The 14,559-nt window shown below is 38.1% G+C and overlaps 1 protein-coding gene across 4 annotated transcripts in view; it reads right to left on the bottom strand.

Moving 5' to 3' along the window:
* Window positions 1–14,559, bottom strand: part of SGMS2 (sphingomyelin synthase 2) — a 34,712-nt gene that overhangs the window by 6,650 nt on the left and 13,503 nt on the right. For 2 of the 4 annotated variants that reach the window (XM_042812103.1, XM_042812099.1), the window contains exons 2-5: window positions 4,850–5,510; window positions 3,979–4,096; window positions 3,000–3,153; window positions 314–480 (exon numbers count right to left, since the gene is read on the bottom strand). In XM_042812103.1, the coding sequence (XP_042668037.1) occupies window positions 314–480; window positions 3,000–3,153; window positions 3,979–4,096; window positions 4,850–5,304 (894 nt within the window). In that variant the 5' untranslated portion in view covers window positions 5,305–5,510. Of the gene's footprint in view, window positions 1–313; window positions 481–2,999; window positions 3,154–3,978; window positions 4,097–4,849; window positions 5,511–12,357; window positions 12,456–14,559 lie in introns of those variants that run through there. The other 2 variants (XM_042812102.1, XM_042812101.1) reach the window with 2 other exon arrangements.

Below are 14,559 nucleotides of genomic sequence, written 5' to 3'. Positions count from 1 at the left end.
ATCAAGCGCTATACTGCATATCCACAAGTGCAATAACATAAAAACCATTTTGTTCTTGGAATTTCATTTTGTCCGAATATCAAGAACACTTTTTAAAAACTAACAGTTACAGATAAAAAAAAATATCTTAGAGCATGAAATATTTACTTAAATCACAGTAAAAAAAAAAAAAAAATCAAACTCCTTTTCCAATTTGTTTAAATTTCGATACAGACTCTCTATTTTTCCTTCAAAGTTAGGAGTTCACTTTGGCCTCAGGGTAGAATTAACAAATGCATGGCATACATTGATTCTGAACATATTTGCCACTCACCTTTTCATTAGCCATCGAGTGGTACCACCAGAAGAGTCGTGTAGTGATATAGTAAGCAATGATGACATCTACAGTGTAATGTTCATGAGCAACAAGAATACAAATTATGCCAGCAGCACTCATCAGCCAACAAATTAAGTGATACCACCAGAAATGACGTGGCGAATCTGTAATAATAGGGAGATGAAGGGAGAACAAAAGCAAACATACATATTACTACAGCAATTCAGTGGGTAAACTGAAAAATGAGAAGAGATGATTAAAGACTATTGAGTAGTAAAGCATACAACACAGACGGGGGATGAATAGATGCACTATCACTTGTTCTCTAGTTAGCTTCATCTCTCTTTCCCACAAATTGTAGAAAAACACTCTTATTTTGCTTGCCTACTTTGACTCTAGTCCTGCTTCTGTCTTCTATACTTCAAGTAACGTATATTCAAGTCAAATATCTAGAATCAAGGTAAACTGTGCAGAGATCACAGATTAAACAGGGAAATCAAAAATACATCCTTACTTTAACTCTTAGTTTTAGCTACTTTACTGAGATATCTACTCTGAAAGAATACACCGTATGGAGAAGCACAGTGTGCAAAGTTAACTTTTAATGAAAGCATAAGAAGTGAAACAAGCTATTTTTCAAAACGCACTTAAGCCACTTAATGGCCGAACTCCCCCTCCCTTTCTCTACCCATTGGAAAGTATCTTGTCTTTCCAATGACCACTCATAACTTCTGAGAGCCTAACAGGCTCCATTTCACTCACAGTACTAAGTTTTGTCAACCCTCCCCTTGAGGTCCAATGGCAGCCTTGAATTTTACGCAATACTAGCAGACTAGCTACTGATCTGAAACCTATCCAGCAGCACTTTGATAGTCCTGTGCAAAACAGTGCCTACAGAAGGAATTTGCTTCCGTGCATGTGCCAACAATACTAAGTTCTCAGATCCCTCTAAACATTACAAAGCTAAACTCAGTGACTTAAAAAAAGTGAAGGAGCAAAAGATGGAAGGAAGAATGGAGCAAAAAAAAAAAAAAAAAAAGTCCCAAACTGAACTAGAAATAAAAACTTAATGCATATTTTGCTGACACATGTCATGTCAAAAAAATAAGCAATTTAAACAAATGCAGTAAGTAAAATGCAGTTCAGAGCATATCTGTTTCTTAAGATCCTACTCAGCACGTTTTGTTAATTATACAGGAAACAGAAATAAGGAAAGCTATGCATCTCTCATACATCTGCATGTACCAAACACGAGTTATAGAGGACAACTACACAGATAAACATCCTTAGCAATGAGGCAGCAGTCAGAGGTCATTTCAAAGACACATGATACTAGCCTTCCAACCTGTTATGATAAAAGCTAGTAATTATACCCTAAATACTGAGTCATCTGCATTCTTCCTTGCACTCAAGCATATTGGAACAGCATGCAGCTCCAATTACATCCACAAAACAAAGTAGAAAACAGGTCAATTCTTAGGCTATTTTCCCAATACTGTTCTGATTTTTTTAACGAGTTCCATATGCCATTCATCCAGTAACATTCACTTGAAAGCCTAATTGATTAGTTTGATTATTCTTATCTTAAACTGCTGTTTAAGAACCATCTTGAATCCACAGATTTCAAGACTGCAGTAGTAAAACTAGTATTTTTAGGTATTTTTCTTAATTCATGCTTTTTTATAGCATAATACTGCAATGTCTCTCCCTCAGCATTTTAATAAAGTATGGAATTCAACTGATGCTAGCTAATCATATTTCAGTAAAAATGACATATTATTATCATCCAAGCTAGGACCTGCACAGGTCGGAGCATGACAGTAAGAAAAGATTGCAATTTGTAACATGTAAACTGGAGAGGAAACTCTTTACTACTGCATTTATAAGCAGACAAGCTCCTAGGACAGAAGTACAACTTACCATAGATCAGACTCAGTAGTAGGTGCTCAGTTCTCTGAATCAATGCTGTGTGTGCAAAGATAATTGCTCACACTCTCCATATCTCACAATACTACACAAGAAAAAGGGAAGTCGTAACCCCAATTATGTCTCCTATGTGTTTGCCAAACTCTTATCAAGTGAAAAGGTATAAGAAGAGACTCTAGCAGAAGCCATCCAAGGAGTAAAAAAAACCCAAAAAAACAAAAAAAAAAACAAAAAAAACAAAAAAAACCCACAAACCTTCAGCTTTCCACTGCTTGATATAATTAACTTACTGTACACTTAAAGAACGAACACTGCTTCTGGATGTAGTACAAGTGTGCAGTGACCATGTAATCAAGCCACAAAAATACCATTCAAACCCCCAGCACAGCAGCCAGCCAGCATTCAATAAGGTTAGCTTGCATATTTAACTATCATGTTTTGAGCCAAAATTTGAATATCCTGTCAATGAACAATGAAATGCTAGCCTGCTTAAAAGAAAAAAAATCACTTTTTATAAAGCTGCAAGTCAAATGTCTTGGTCAAATTAAGCCCTTAAAGCCCATACTGCCTTATTACACTTCTGTTCCATTTTCACTCTGCAAAGTCACAATTTGTTTTCACACATGTAAATGTACAGTTTGTGTACAGTTGACTGATAAATTCTAGAAGGCAACAGTTTTACATGCACTTTTATCACATGCTTTTTAGTACAACAGATGCAAACAATGAGAATTTATTTAAATATGCCATAACTTACACTCTTTGATGAACAGGTAGATCAGTGTCAGTACTACAGTGTGACCACTGAACAGGAAGTCTCCACACAAGATGTGAGATCCAGTTATGGATAGACCACCACCAGATATCAGTCGCAGGATCCTCTGCACCTTTGCCTGAGAATCTCCATTCAACTAGATCACCAGAAAAAGAACACAAGAAAAGTTATGATACAAAGTAAGTAACTTGAATAAACTTCTTCCTCAGCAACATGTGGAGTTAGGAAGAAGTGACAAATATCTTCATTCTCCTCCCACCCCCATCTTCAATTTACTAAGTTTAGAATTACTAATGAAGCAACTACTTCAGTACTTACACACACACACACAAAAAAAACCTGCTCTAAATCTGAATAATTGCCATCAGTTCTAATTTTCAAAAAAAAAAAAAAAAAAAAAGTTAGGCAAACATTCAGTATCACCTAACCACCTAAGGGCAACTCTGAGAACAACAAAGCTAACAGGGATAATCAGGTCGTTCAGAACCAGAAAGAAAATACTCATGTGGACAAAAAAAAAAAAAAAAAAAAAAAAACAAAACAACTACCAAGTTTTTCATTTTTCTATTAAACCCTCTTTTTTTAAAGGGAGCAAAATATTTTTGCTGAAAGGGCATATAAGCTTTCCCTGTCTCTACCCTTCCCACCCCTTGATAAAGCACGCTACAGGCAAAGTAATTTTGCAAGCTATTGGAGAGAAACATTTGAGGAGCTCTACAACAGTGAAATGTAAATTAAGCATCTTCAAATAGATAGAGAATCATAAGAAAGAAACACAGCAGATGAAAGAGTTAAGTCACGTTGTCCCAGTTGGAAATAACCAAATGGAACAGGCATGATGCTACACCTCAAGACTGATGAGATCCTTCCCAAGGTCTCTGAAATACCTGCTTTAGTATTTGCTCTAATGAGCCTTAAGGACTCAGGTAAAGATTAAGAATTAAGCAGCAAAGGCTCCTACCTTTGGCGCGCACTGAAAATGCATTCCAGGCACAGGTAAGGTGGTAACATACATAGTAATGCAGCGGTACAGGTACAAAGTTCCTATTATAAAAAAAAACCTGCGTCCCACAATTGATCTGAAAGTGAAGGGGAAAAAAAGATTCTATTCAAAGGTCACACACATGATACATATAGCAGCTAGGAAGCTCTAGTTTCACTAGTTTATCTAGTTTAGATAAGTCACTAGAATTTCAGAGCAGCTCTATCTCCTACTCCGTTCTCTAAATGTCAAATACTAAGAAATCTTTTTTCTGTTTCAGTCTTGATTTTTACTATATTAAAAAATTAAGATACCATAGGGATCCTACTATAGCTAACAAATTTAGGTGTGATATCAGGTACCATACTCCTTGACTCAGTGACCTTTCTTCATCTCACATATTAAAGTCAAACATATGTTTATAATATCTATAGCTTAAGCAAATGACGACAATGGAAAAAGCTTCTAGCTTAGCTGTAGGAAATAATGGCTTTCTCCTCAGATTAAAAAAAAAAAAACAAACAACCTCACATCACCATGATTTTCTCTCTTTAAACACTATAATTTCAATGATCACACTCTAGAAAACTCAAATCCAAAGTAAATTTGACTAGCATATGTAGGTGTCAAATTCAAATTGTAGACACTACAGAACTAACAGGAAACACCCAAATCTCTGTATCCAATGTGGACACTGAAACATTTTCTAATTAAGTCATCCCTCTGCCAATTTTCTGCCAGCTCTATTCTATAATATTGCTACAGATTCCACCACAGATTTCTTTTACCCAAATCAAATGTGAGAAAGCAATGTTTGGGAAGCACACAGCAGGTAAAAACAGCTACTTACTTATATCTAAGAAATAACCATTGGAATATCCACAGTCCGACTAGTATCATTCCATTTATTTCTGATACAGAAAAAGCCCACGTCACACGATCAATATAATCAAAAAATTTGTCAGGCAAGGGAGGGCTCCGCTCTTTTGGAGGTACTCTCTCATGGACCACAGTGATCATGACAGTTGTTAAAATCAAGTTGAAGAGAGCATAGACAAAGGCAATGCCTGTTTTCCACCATTCCAGAGGGAATTTGTTCCTGGATTCAGCAGGCATAGCAATCTGGATGTAATCAGGATATTTCTTTGCAGATTTTCGCAAGCCATTCGACAAGCCCTTCGGTTTGTTATTGCCATTTTTGTTCTCCTCGCTGACTGAGAGAGTAGGGCGTGTGTATCCATTAGCAGAGTCATTGTTTTGACCCTCCATATGGTCTTCAAGTTTTGCGGTCTCGATAGTATTCATTCCCAGGCTGCAGGGTTAAACCAGGTTTTGTAAGTGACTGATTCTGAGGAGCTCCTTAAAGCCTCTTACTCCTTGAAGTCCAATGTTCCTGTTCCTAGATGATTTTTGATTACTGGCAAAACTCTTACAAAGTGTCCATTGTGCCAAAAGATAGTGTAAAGCAAGCTGTGGAGACAAGTCTTCCCCCCCCCTTATAGCTCTACTACCTGCAAACAGAAAAAAAAGAAATTTATTGAGAACCTTCAGAACAATTAATGTGATAGTCAACAAATCTCAAAAATGTTTATTTGTATCGCTTTACATATGCAGTCAAAACAAACTAAAGAAAGGTGGTTACTATAAAGTAATTCAAAACAATTCCTATCAAGTAATTTGATGTATGATTGGTTTAGGCACTACTATGAATTCAGGCTTTTTTCTGAGTAGACAATATGAACACGTTTTCATTAACACCACTCACTCGTTAGAATTAAAGCGAATCTGTTTTTGCAAAAATATTTAATGTTATTACTCAAAAGCCTTTTTTTTTTTTTTTATACAAAAATTACTCCTTTTGGATTATAGATTCACTCTATATTATACCTTGGTTTACCCATATAGATCAGTCAATGTTAGTTCAGATGAAATAAAACAGAAGTGCACTACTGTATTTAAGATCGATTAGCTACAAAATTCACTCAATGGATAGCTCCACTAAGTCTCCTGGGACGCAGAATAACTATTTCAACCAGAAGAGTCCCAGTGCATCTTCAAAGCTGTTGTAGCACCCACTAAACATCTGATTTTTCTGCAAACTGAGAAATACCTCTGTATTAAGCACTTTGTTGTAGAGACCGTTACGTAGAATAAAATAATTGATCTTTATTTGTCCTTCACTTAGTTAAAAATGGGTCTAAGACTATGTTCCGAACAGGAAGAAGTAGCAAGATCCACTACAGCACAGCATTTATTTTAATCTGATTCTGTTAATACGGACAAGCCTGACTGCTCCACCACAGACTAGGATTTACGAGAAAACTGTTCAGGAAAAACCTGTTTAATGATTTCTCTCTCTATAGCAAGGACAATCAACACTATCTGGAAAATTTTTGTTTGTTTGTTTTAAGGAAAGGTATTAAGCATAGTCAGCATGTAAATCCCATTGCATTATTATTATGCTATCTAGTTGCATTTCTCACTGCCTAAAGAAAGAAGGGGATCATTAACTGCTCTCAAGTAAAGTAAGATTCATACAAGTTTTCACGTGTTTGGAACCAGGAATTAACATCCGAAAGGAAGGAAAGAACAAAGCATGATCTCCAGACTGTCGAAAACCCAGTTTTTGAGAACAAGATCACTGTAGGTGGAGATCAGCAAGGGCATACTACAATTCTGCCTGTCAACAGAGCACGTTTATTCAGATCAAAGTATTGTGTGCTCACATGAATCAGAATGTTCATTAGTTGCCGTGAAAAACATAAAACCCAGTTGGAGTAGTCAAGGGAAGAACAGCCTACTCAATGCCTATTTCAAGTTTATCAGTCTGCTTTCTCCATTTTAACAAGATTTGATTTCAAAAGCAAAGAAGTCCACATCAAGTAAGCTTCTCTATAGCAGGTTTCTTTATGCTCACCTCCTACATATCTACCCTTTAATTGAATAGCTTTGAAATGGTGCTTCATTGCTCATGGCTAACTCCCAAAGATCAGCAACAGAAAATGAGCTTTTATACACTCTGTCCCAACAGGTATTATTTCAGTTCAGTTCTAGAACCAGTTCTGGAATTTAAGCAAAAATACTGTGATATATACATGGGAATATATTGATCCACACCTCTAGATTTCTGTAAGCACCACAGCCTAAACAATGACTTGTCTCACATTCCCGTAAAACAGATATGGGGAGAAAAAACCCTTTCCCTCTGCTTCAAGAGCAACACAAAACCGTTTACTCTTATCTCAATGAGCAGAGCTCAGAACTCTCCCAGGCTTACTGTTCTTACTAAGAAGAGACGTATACGGCACTGATAGAAAAATGTATTCTATAGGTAGAAGAGTAACAGCTTAAGCCTCTTCACTTAAGAAACCCTACAAGCTGACTGTTGCTTTCTGATTCCTGAAAGAAGCTGCACGTGTTTCTCAGCAGTACTGTATACTCCCAATCCGAAAATATGAACACACATTTGTATTAATTGTACTAATCCAAAGCCATACAACAAGCATGAGAAGACTATGTTTTCCCACACACACCAACACAGCAATTTTAACCCTCAAAATACAACATCAGTGCTATTTAACAAAAGAAGCCACACAGTTCCAGGTTTTCCCATCAAGAGTTCCAATGTAAAAAAAAAAACACTAATGAAACATCACACTGATGAAGCATCCTTCTGGTTTCCTAACACTTAATCTCACATAACTGTTTCTGAGATCACTAAATCACTGCAAACTACATTCCTTCTGATCACTGAAGATCAAAGAAGAACATATGCCTTACGTTCTGTGTGCTGAAAAGAAAATGAAAAGTAACAAAACTAAAGACGCATCTTCACAGCTTTATTTAAGAAGTTATTCCACAACAGAGGAAGCCAGTTTAACAGTTAAATCACCAAGTTCTTAGCACTGAAAGCATTTCCCAACTCTTCTGGCTTTCTGACTCAACTAAGAAAACATTACAGCTATTTCAAGGCACCTCTTTAGTTGTTCAGCTACAGGAGTGAAAGGAGTTAAGTGGCACCTCCACTGGCTTCCCTGCGCCCAGCTGTATGCTGCAGTCACACACCTTGAAGCCCACGCCCCAGTTCTTCCTGCTCTTCCCTCAGGTGCACAAGCAGGTAGCACTCAGATGCTTACACGTTCTTGTTCAACCTGTCTCACAATTCCTCCTAATGCTTGTGGTGCATTAAGATTCCGTGGTAGAACGGTAATGCAACATTCAAGAGGTTCTCATGCAGACCAAGGGCTGAGCTACAGCACACACATCTGCAATTCCACTCCACTTCCTCTAGAGGGAAAACTACTAATCAAGTCCTTGTAGTAAATGACATGCATTTTGGAAAAGGCCTGAGGAATTTTTAAAAAGAACCATCTGTTCTACTTAACTGAAAGGGAAGATAAAGGCAACCTCAAAATATCTCAGACCCGCTGCCAAACAACCAAGGGTCTGATTTGTATCCTCTTTCAAGTTTAACTTCTTGAAGCAGCTTTCAGCACTGGAAGTAGCTGAACATGATGCTATGGTACACGGCTGAGACTCAGGGAATAATACTATTGCCTACAATCCACTCCATTTTTTTGTTGGCCTTCATGTTTTTGAAAACACTTAACATTCTTGTCATCTGACACTGAAATCAGCATTACACAGAGAAGATGACGCTGATAAAAACGTTTCTATTTATGTCACACTTGTGGTTTGTTCTCATCTTTTCTCCCACTTAGGAGCTTGCTCCACCTTGCACTTGATTCTGCACAACATCATGCACAGGAATTTTTGTTTCCCATTTCTTCACCAAATTAGGTTTTTCCCCTCTAAACAGAAGTAAAAAAAATCCAGAGAGAAGCAAAGCTCAAGAGTTCCTTTAAAATCCATTGTAAAATACCAATGGCCTTAGAAAGCACTTAATTTCATTCCCTGAACTGTACCATTGTTTTTTTCTTCTTTCAAATTATTTTTTCTATTCCTGAACAATCATACTGCAATGAGAACATACTGAAATAAAAAGAAGCTTTCTCTTAGACTGATAATGCATCAGATGGACAAGAGCCCCAGTTTTTATGTCGTAGACTTTCATGGAACAGGATCATAATCAAGACTGAGAGTCAAGACTTCAGACTCTGCTCAGTTCTTCATGGGCTCGTAGACACTTTAAAATCAGAACTCTTTTTGAAATGCATGCATCTTTAGCCCAATGTAAATACTGAGAACTTCCAGAAGATTTTTGTATATGTAAGTGAGCCAGTAGCAGAGATGCCCAGATGTTTTATGCTTTAGAATTGTAAACAATTCAGTCCTAAAGGCCAAAGAAAATCCAAACAAACAATAACCTAGCAACACAGAAGCAGAATGACATTCAGGCTTTTATATTAACTTATTAAAAGCTGTTATACCTACAGCTTACAGACAAAGCAATGTTCCTTTCTGGTACTTTCAGAGGATTGCAAGGCATATCGATCTACCATTCCTGATGTCTCATCAAAATTATTTCAAGCTAAGAGCATACTGTGAACTCAGAATAAAGCTTCAGGGTACTATAACATTTGAGCTGCAGGAAGTCAAAGGCTTTTCTTCCCTCATTGGGACTCAGTCTATTTTTCTCATATTTTCAAATAATGCTTATTTATCTTACTAATTAAAAAAACTAAAAACAAAAACACCAGCCTTGTCTGAAGCTTCTACTTCCTTGTTGCCAAGTTGACTACCCAGAAAAGTGACAGACATAAGGCTAATCATCCTCTGATTCAGGCTGTGAAAACTACTCTCCAAATGCACGCAAGTTTTTCCAGCCAAAACCAAGAAAACCAAAACCGACACACACAGATCCCTACCTATGCACCTGCAAGGCATTTATTCCTTGGAGTTTCCACACTGTCCTTACATTCATGTGAAATATCCTATTTCTTTTGTGCAACCTGCAATGCCCCTAAATCAAAAGATAGGAGGTGACACAGACTGTTAGGAGTAGGCTTTAGACTCCTTCATTATTGGGTAGCAACGCTCAGACATGACCCACTGCCAAATATCCAGGGTTTGGAAGGGGAATAGAACTTAAACTACATTAACCTACTGAATGTTCACAGGAGTGGGAGAGGACATAGGGCAGAAACCAAGACGAGGACTTGCACAAAGCCAGCCAAGTTACCTCTAGGGATAAGCAAAATTCCTACAACAGATACACCCCCAGGTTTTAGAAACAACATTTTTTTTGGAAGCCAATTCAGTATTTTCTAAGCATCCAAGGATTCACCAAGGAGCAGAGCTTTTCAACCAGCAATATTACAAAATAGTACTGATTGCAGAAGTGAACTACGTATTTCAGGAAAAATTCAAAAGTGAAAAAGATGCAAGAAAAAGTGCAAAAGATGCAACGCATTCTTAATGGTTTTTCCTGAGCTTCTATTTGCTTCTGTACAAACCCCTTTAGTTCTTGTGTTTTCTCTTGACTGATAGTCAAATGGAGATAAGTAACTGGGAGTACAAGACAGCATGTCTAGATTTGCTCTTCATGATAGAGCTTAACACCAAGCAATTTTATTTAGGTTCTTAGTCACTCAATTTTCACACCAAGGTCATTTTTTTTTTTACATAAAGCTAACTCACATTTGCTGAGTCTCACTCAATATTTTGAAATTCGAAAGCATCCAAAATTTTTTAAGTCCTAGAATTTATCAAGGACCAACGAGCCAGTTTCAATAGCACCTCCAACCAAGCAGCTCTTGACAGGCTGTTCAAATACGATCACTCACATTGAACAAGAGCACGTAAAATAAGACCGATCTATTCCAACATGAAAGATACACACAATCACACACAGATGGACAATGTTTCTACGCAGAAATATTTTTAACCTTCGTTCATTTATTAGGTTTTGCTCAAATACTTGATACGGCTGTAATATGTTGTTGCATTTGGCAGTTGCAGTAAAAAGCCTGGAAATCATGTAATGCAGAAATAAGTTATGCAGCTGGCAATAGTATGAGAGAAAGCTATTAGCAGAAACAACATTTAGCTAGTTTGTATTTTTCTTCAGACAAAGTTTTCAGGACTACTTTTGATACCATAAAAAGAAGCTGGGTACTCTGCTACTTTGACAGTAGTAAATAAAGATTTATTTCTCGACATTTCAAGTCTCAGCTTTTTAGAGAATCACTTCCTCCATCCTGTACATTTACTCACACTGTACATTAAAAAGTAACTTAGATCTGAGGTGTAAAAAACAGGACTGAGTTTAACAGATGTGCCCATTATGTATCATCTCCCCTGCAGCAAAAGTATTTCCAGAGCCACATCCATATTTCAGATGCATAATTCATGTGCTTACATTGCACAAATGAATAAAAAAAAAAAACCTGCAATTAGACAAAGTTACAAGTGTATCTACCTTCTCTAATAGGCTGCCAACAGTTCTCACTGATATGCTGCTCAAGAAGCACGAGTAAAATCTGGATTACAGAAGTATTGCTCATTTAAATGCTCTCAGAACAGATCAGTGTACTGCCACTTGCAATAACATTTGAATTTGTTAGAAAGCACTAACTACTTCTGCTGTATAAAGCTATTTTCAGTAATAGAAACTGAGTAGATGGTCCCTACCTCTTAGAAGGGAGGGGTTTTTGACCAGGCATCCTTTGCAATTCCATCATTTCAGAACAGTAAATGTGCTACAGAAGTTACCATTTCTTCATTTGAGTACACTGAGACTGAGTACTTAAAAGCTTCAAAAATCACTGGTTATTCATTTGTACAATCTTTATACCTCTTAACAGTAGGAAGGATAGTAGTTCTGATTTTCCTGATGTATACTATCTATAGCGATAGTTAGGGTCAGGTTTCTAAAACACCATCTCCCCAGAAGAATATGAAGACATAGATTTTATACATATTTGTATGTGAATAAATTTTCCCTTAGGATTAGGATTGTTCAAGCAGTAACCCAGCAGCCACCTGAACAAAGAATGTTATCTTGGAGCTCCTCCTGTTTGCCTTTATCATTTCAAGTCATCTTCAGAATCTTCAGCTGTTTGGTCCCCTGACTCCAAAAGATCATATCTGCATCTCAAAAGTGCAGTATCCTTCAATAAGCACTTCCAGACATTATATGTACTAAGCTGAATTGTTACTTAAGCTCCCAATCAGCTGTTTTTAAGTAGAGGCAAAAAACAAAAAAAAAAACACACAACTCTATCACGGTGTATTTTGTAATACTGCAAAGAGACACTGGGGTTGTATTCTTTTTTCCCCCACAAGAAAAAAAATACAATGAACATCCTATAAACAGTGGAAGTCATTGCACTGTCAGTCTTAACAAGCAAAAATAACTCAGAGAAGTGCCAAAATGCAGCTGGGGATCAGACTTACATGCACGCAGTTTGCTGTCTGAGCCTTTCCCGTGCTGATCATTTTTGTTTTGCTGTAGCTTCCAGACACTGATCAGAAATCACTGCCCAAAGAAGAGACTCTTCTCAAAACAAAGGGATAAAAAAAATTGATAGCAGCACATTTGACATCCCACACCCTCTACAGATCAAGGGAAAGCTGCAGATTACCACCACCAAGAGCAGGGAGCGGCAGGGGAGGCAGCAATGCTTCACTGTTCTCTAAAATCCTCCACCCAGTTACAGAGGGCAAAGGTTGTGCCTCACAATGAAAGTTAGACAGGAGGTTAGTCACCACCATCAGCACACAGAGGTGAGGAATAGCACTGACTCATGTGTGCTTTGGCAACTCTGGTGCAGCTTATTGGTCAGCAGGCAGTTAGAAAGGATACCACACGTTTCCAGTAAGTTTATTGGTGACACATCCTAGAAGTATTTAGGCAATTATTAATCATAACACCTGTTAAGTTTTTCCTCCCCATGCTACTCCCAAATAGAAGCATAGCAACAACTGCTAAGTAAGAGGATTTGTGTCCAAAAACAAGTCAGATGGCAACTCTGAATGATGTTACCCAGAAACAAAGCCAAGCAGAGGCTCCCTTGCTCTGACGGTGGGCAAGTGCACAGCTCCTTCCGTCTGTGCCTTTTACAGCTGGTTCATATATGCTCAGCTCATTGCTCCAGCACCTTCCAGGCTGCATGTGTTCAGTTTGTCATTCTAGGATCTTCCAGAACAGGGGGATGGGGAGCTACTCCTGTGCTCTCCCCTCCCCTCACTGTAAGCTGGCCCCAGAAAGGTGCTAACTGGCCTTCACCGGGTAACCACAACGCTTCAGGCACTCACTGATGCTCCTGCAGGCAATGGATCCTAACATCTCCTTATCTTGTTGAGCGCTGGAGATGTTAACTCAGTCTGTTACACAAGGCACATTTAGAACCGATTATCACTGTACCACAAGTTTCGCATTACAAAAATGTCACATCAGTTTCATGCCCCACATTACAAACCACACATCTCTGCCCTGGAGCAGCACTTGTGTTTAAAGGCTCAAGCAGTGAAAAACATCCCTTTTCAAATACAATCTCTCCCCCTTGGTTTTCCTTCCCCACCTGAGGCTATTCTGTGCATGCATCCTGACTGATGTTTAACCCCACACAAACGATACTCTACCAGTCCACACGCTGTCAAACAGATCAGGAAGGAGTCTCCAAATAGTCTGAACACCTCTACCCCTCCCAAATCTTAAATAGCTTTCAGCTCGATCAGCTCTGGCCCAGCTGCCCAGAAAGCTTCACGAGCATTAGCTGAAACGATGACGTACGCAATATATCCCCTGTCACTGACAGTAAACATGGAGATTGGCTGAAACTGTTGATGAAACATGACCTGCTCCCCATTTCTGTCTTCCCTTCCAACTTCTCATCTTGCCACCACCTCACCTGCCATCCACAGCACGAGGCTCCTGCACTGCAGCCAACACCCCCAGTAGAACTGAGATGGGAACACTCACAGCTCTTTTTCAAACTGTTTGCTCATAGGCTGAGGCACCCCAGTGTACATCCACTTGACACATCAGATATTGGTTTGCCCACCATCACATGTTCTGATTTTTTGTTCACAGCTTTCCTTGCCATTATCTTTCAGAAATAAAACCAGATATGTTAAGGCTACTGAATAACGAACACCATGTACAATACACACAGATGTTTGTGGAGATTAGTGCACCAGCACAGAATCTTGACAGTTTTTTTTCAGTTTGTCTTAACTGTAATTATATCAAGTTTCCTATACATAACTGCTTTCCCCCGCAACAAATGCTACTCATCAAATTTAAACAACACCATACAGTTCGAAGTCATTGTGATGCAAATTTCCAACGCAATCCCATGGTCTTCCTCAAACTTGTTTAACTGTTCCATTAGCTCAAGATTCTCTATTAATAGAAGAAAATACTTTCCGCATTATGCTGACAAGAAAAAATATTTCCTTTTAGTTCTGAGTTAGTCATGGAAGACAGCACTTAAGTATTATGCACTTCAACACTTCCTTCTTCATTTTTGAATTTTTCCACGGATTCATGAACAGAACATGCATTTCCTTAGAACTATCTGTTCCTATGGCTGTCACGGCATCTCCCCACAACACCGGAGAGCACTGTTAAATAGTGCTAGTGGATGGTAACAG

The sequence above is a fragment of the Centrocercus urophasianus genome, unplaced genomic scaffold (genome assembly GCF_019232065.1).
Source record: "Centrocercus urophasianus isolate 14NV4802_14NV808 unplaced genomic scaffold, USGS_Curo_1.0 seq_13, whole genome shotgun sequence".
In the NCBI taxonomy this organism is placed as follows: Eukaryota; Metazoa; Chordata; class Aves; order Galliformes; family Phasianidae; genus Centrocercus; species Centrocercus urophasianus.
The sequence above is the reverse complement of the archived record's forward strand: the minus strand, read 5'-3'. Positions and strand labels throughout refer to the sequence as shown.